Source organism: Branchiostoma floridae, chromosome 3 (genome assembly GCF_000003815.2).
Source record: "Branchiostoma floridae strain S238N-H82 chromosome 3, Bfl_VNyyK, whole genome shotgun sequence".
Lineage (NCBI taxonomy): Eukaryota > Metazoa > Chordata > Leptocardii > Amphioxiformes > Branchiostomatidae > Branchiostoma > Branchiostoma floridae.
Window position 1 is genome coordinate 377,487 of NC_049981.1, and position 4,639 is coordinate 382,125.

The following is a 4,639-nucleotide window of genomic DNA, read 5'->3' on the forward strand; positions in this document are numbered from 1 at the left end:
TATCCGTTTCATGTTCAAGAGAGTTGATTATTTTATCGGCGTGTTCTTTATCTTTTGTATCTACTGTGATGTTTGCGTTAATTGTTTTAAAATGATTAAGCCATTCACTAATTGAAATTTCGTCCCCTGTCTCAACCTTGGACCCATTTTCTAAGTTTCGAAGATTATTGATTTCTTTCCAGAATGATTTAGGTTCCTTCTTAGCTAGTTTAGATAAGAACGTCATTTTCTCTTCATTATGTTGTTTTTTTCTCTTTTTTATCAGTTTCTTATACTCCTTGACTTTGTATACATAATTTTGTCTTTTGTCTTGTCGCCATGGAAATTTCCTAATTTCCGCGGCAAGAACTCGCATTCTTGATTTTAAATCCCGACACTGTTGGTCGTACCACGGTTTATTTAAAGGTTTCTTTTTTCGCTTGGAAACTCGAATAGATTTTAGTGACAAGTCAGCTGTTATTTTGATGATGTTATTAAAGTCTTCAACAACATGTTTTGTTTGGCTGGCAGAGTAAGGTTTTGATATAAACTGTTGTATTGCGTTTTTTGTTTGTGAGGAACGAAGGGCCTCCTGGAATTTTTCACATGACGTTTCTTCCCAGATATATCTTTTAGGGAATGAATTAGTTTTTTCATATGTTTTGTGTCTAAAATTTGAATGATTCGTTTTAAGGGAGACTGAAATTTGACAATGATCGGACATCCAGGTTGGGTCGTGGACTTTGAAATACTGTACAGATGTGAAGAAATGTAGACTAGTAATACAGTAGTCTACCGTACTTGTGCCATTATATTTGATACATGTGTTTTTTCCTGGAAGATCCCCAATAGTCCTTCCATTCACAAGAATCATATTAGCAGCAGAGCATAAATCAATGAGTTCTCTGCCGTATCTGTTATTTACAGTGTCGGTATTAAATCTTGGTTTTAGTTGAATTTCACAGGCATTTTCATCAAGACCATCAAACAGTTTTTCTTGTACATTAGATGTTCTAGAATTCAAATCACCCAGAAGTAGAATATGTCCCCCGCTGTTGAATTTGGCTATGTCAGCAGTTAGGTCTTCAAATAGTGTATTCTTTTTAGTAGCAAATATTGGAGAATTTTCAGGAGGTAGATAAAGGCAACCTAAAATTACATCCCTGTCAAAGCCAAAGAAATTCTTATCTAATTTGCACCAGATAATGTCAGAATTGTTACTATGTAATTTCGAGATTCCTTTCGCAAGATTTCGTTTAAAGAGAAGAACTACCCCGCCTGAATTTCTACGGGATTGCTTTCTAAGTTTTCTGTCGCTCCGGAAATAGTGGTAACCGTCTATATGAAAGTTGTCTTCAGGTTTCAGCCACGTTTCTTGGATACAGACTACATCATATTTACAAATACTATCTAAAAAATCTACTTCTACACACTTTTTACTAAGACTACCTTGAATGTTCCAGCTAGTTAGGCGTAAGGCCACATCATGTGCCATAAGAAATGATAGAAAAGTCAGAAAGTAAACCAAGAAAAAATGTTAAGAGCAATAATTACGTATGTTGTTTATCATATGTATTAAGGTTTACGTATGAATGAGTACCATATATGTCTATATTTTGGTGGTTATATGAAATAATCAAATGTTCTATGTAAAGTAGAGTAATAGAAGGGTTCACTTTCCTTTTGGTCAGCGCTGGTACACTGAGTATCTAAAAGTTGTTGAGCAGTTCTTTCAACTTGTAGGCCAGGTTTATAATGTCCTCGTGTGGTGTGTTGACCTGGGACCGGTACCTGTTGGGACGGCTCCGCTCTCCCGATGTACAGTTCACGTCGGCAGGCCAGGAACCGTCTCGGCCGCGGTTCTGCTGCGGTCTGTCCTGTCCGCGGTTCTGCTGTGCTCTATCCTGTCCGCGGTTCTCTTGTGCTCTGTCCTGTCCGCGGTTCCGATGTGTTCTGTCCTGTCCTGAATGTGGGGGTTGTCTCCAGTTTTCTCGACTGTAGCCGGGATCGTATTTGTTCTCCACAGAGCGGATGGTCCTCTTTACATCTGCCACTAGAAGACTCGTCCCTGTGACTTCATCCAAGTGGATACCATCGCGTCTGTAGAGATGTCTAGATGTTGACAGTTTCTTGTGACGTACGTACAGCAGCTTCTCTTCATCCTTGTATCTTTGTAGTACAGATTGGTTATAGTCCTTGATGTTCTTGTTCAGGTCAGATTGCAGGTCATTGCCTCTCGGGAGAACCTGAGACAAGACAATGGTGGCGTTTGGAAATGACGCTTTGGCAATACTGACGAGTTCTTCCGTTTTCTGCAGACAGTCTTGTACAGAAGAGTCGTTGTGTTTGGAGTTGTCTAAGTCGTTAGATCCTATGTGAAGAATCGCATAGGATGTTCCTGGGTCGTGGATGGTTTCTAGCTTCTTTGTGGCATCGGATATTGTAGATGTCTTGTCTTTGTGTGTCGAAAGATTGGGAAACATTCTGGAGACATTGACGGCTTTCCATATGGAGTCCGTGTACACCCTGACTTGTTTCGACTCCACTGTCGGGACTTGTGTTCCTTCCTGTGACGGAACCTGTTGGGTCAGTTCAACGTCTGAGTCGGCTTCTTCAGTACTTGGCTGTGTTGTTGTATGATTTGCATGAGCTGTACCCGGATCCATTGTTTTGTCATCAGTGGCGTTATTAGTGCCATTGTCCTTGGAGATGCAGTTTTTAGCACTAACCTGATGAGCACCTGGGTTCAAAGCCACAGTCTGTGCATACGTTCTCATCTTTGAAATGGATTGGGAGAGTTGAATGGAATCCGTCACCTCCTGCAGTTTAGCAATCTGTTCTTGCTGTTTTTCAACAAGGGACTGGAGAGATTCACACTTCGCCGTGAGGGTGGCCATTTCTTCATTGTGGCGGCTGTTCACACTCTTCCTTTCATTTGCATGCCTTTTCTGTTCATCTTCCAGCTGTTTTTTCAACTCACCGGAGACAGCTTTCAGTTTCTTTTCAAATTCATTCTTTTGTGTACCCTGTTCATCTTTTAACGCCTTGACTTCTACTTGTAGAGTATTAACAAGGTCAACAAGATCCGCGTAGTGTTTCTGGATATCTCTTGTGATGAGGTCGTGTGAAGTTGACTTTTCCACAGTGTCCGATGGAGTCGGGGTGTTCTCAAAGTCCAACACGTTTTTGCTAGAGTTCAGTGGAGATTCAGTAGAAGTTGGGGTCCTGAAGGGGCTGATAAAGTTTTCGACAGCTTTTCTAAATCTGTTTGTCTTTCTAGGTGTGCCAACAGGGACCTTGACAGGGGTTTCATCTGAGTGATCAATGGTTTCGGATGATGTATCCACAGTTTCAGAAGATAGAAACGTCTTACCTTTCGGAGTGGTGAAGGTGTTACTTCCGGTATCGTGGTCTTTGTTTCCGTCGGCGTCGCTTTGGCTTGGGCCGCCATTTTGACAGTTGCCATTCGATGTTTCTTCAACTTTTTTCTTCAGACTCGGAAAGATTTTGTCAGTCCATTCCAGGAATGCTGATCCTTGGATGCAGATGGTACCGTTTCTCCAGAAGTGGATTGACAGCACGCACGATTCTTGAACTTTTCCGTCTTTCTGTTCTGTCTCTGTGACGATCAAGACGTCCGCTTGGTCTCCGTCTCTCCATTCTACCTTCTGTCCGCTCTGCTTTCCGTACTCTTCGTTGTAGCGCAACTTACACACCTTCACCCACACAGGAACTCTGTCGGTAGTTGTCACAAACTTTGTATTGCAGGGGCTGGTTTTGGCCTCGTCATTGTAGTCGGTGTGTATGGTCTCGTCCGCTGGAATCTTCGACGCTGAGACATTCCACCATTTCGTCGAACTTTTTGCCCGAGTTGACGCCCTGGTGCTTCTGATTCCAGCCATCCTTACTATGTGGTTACTAAACTGTATATCCGGTACTCAAAAAACTCAAAATCTATGATAAAAACAATCGTAATCCGCTCTAAAACATCTTCACTTACGGAGCCCTGGTGATAGTGCACCCGTACCGTCCGCCATCTTGGAAACGCCTTCGCGATGATGTGTTCGCCTGCGACGGTAACTTAAACGTTTGTGCTCTTTAACGAAAAAAAATCTTATAACACACAAAAACGTATATTACCGATCCTGTCAGTTATGCTTCATACTTACATTGACTAACATCACATATGATACTTTTTTCAACTTGACGTGACTCCGCCAAGCTACATGTTTGTATGTAGGTAAACTACACTTATGTAATGTTTACGTTTGTTTCCGCTCTTCCAATTTGATAAAAAAACTAGAAGACCGATAGACACAAATATGCATTGAATAACATAAACATTTAAAAACTACTACACCTTTCTAACTCTGCATATAGGTGAGATTAGTATGATTATAGCACGTGCAGATTAGTCGAAAGGGTAAGTTTTATGTTGCCCTCCTCCCAGCCCAAATGTTTTCTATTTTCAGCCCTACCGACACGTTGCTTCTACTCTATCGACAATGAAAGAAGCTACGCAGGGCGGATTAACAGGTACAATTTCTAGAACAATTTAGGGGCTACAAAATATCAACACCAGAGCATTTTACATCAAAAGTGCTACATTGGCTAAACCAAAACGCTCACAGATGGACGAAAGAACCTCCGAAACGGAGAA

At 41.5% G+C, this 4,639-nt stretch overlaps 1 protein-coding gene across 1 annotated transcript; it reads right to left on the reverse strand.

Annotated features, from left to right (window-relative positions):
• Positions 1-1,666: 1,666 nt before the first annotated feature.
• On the reverse strand, positions 1,667-4,014 carry LOC118412085. The gene has a single exon (XM_035814715.1). The coding sequence runs from the start codon at positions 3,879-3,881 to the stop codon at positions 1,689-1,691; it is 2,193 nt and encodes a 730-aa protein (XP_035670608.1). The 5' UTR covers positions 3,882-4,014; the 3' UTR covers positions 1,667-1,688.
• Between the last annotated feature and the right edge of the window lie 625 nt (positions 4,015-4,639).

What these genes read in the sequence shown, in the direction of transcription:
- LOC118412085 (XM_035814715.1), bottom strand. Translation starts at nt 3,881, where the DNA reads ATGGCTGGAATCAGAAGCACCAGGGCGTCAACTCGGGCAAAAAGTTCG.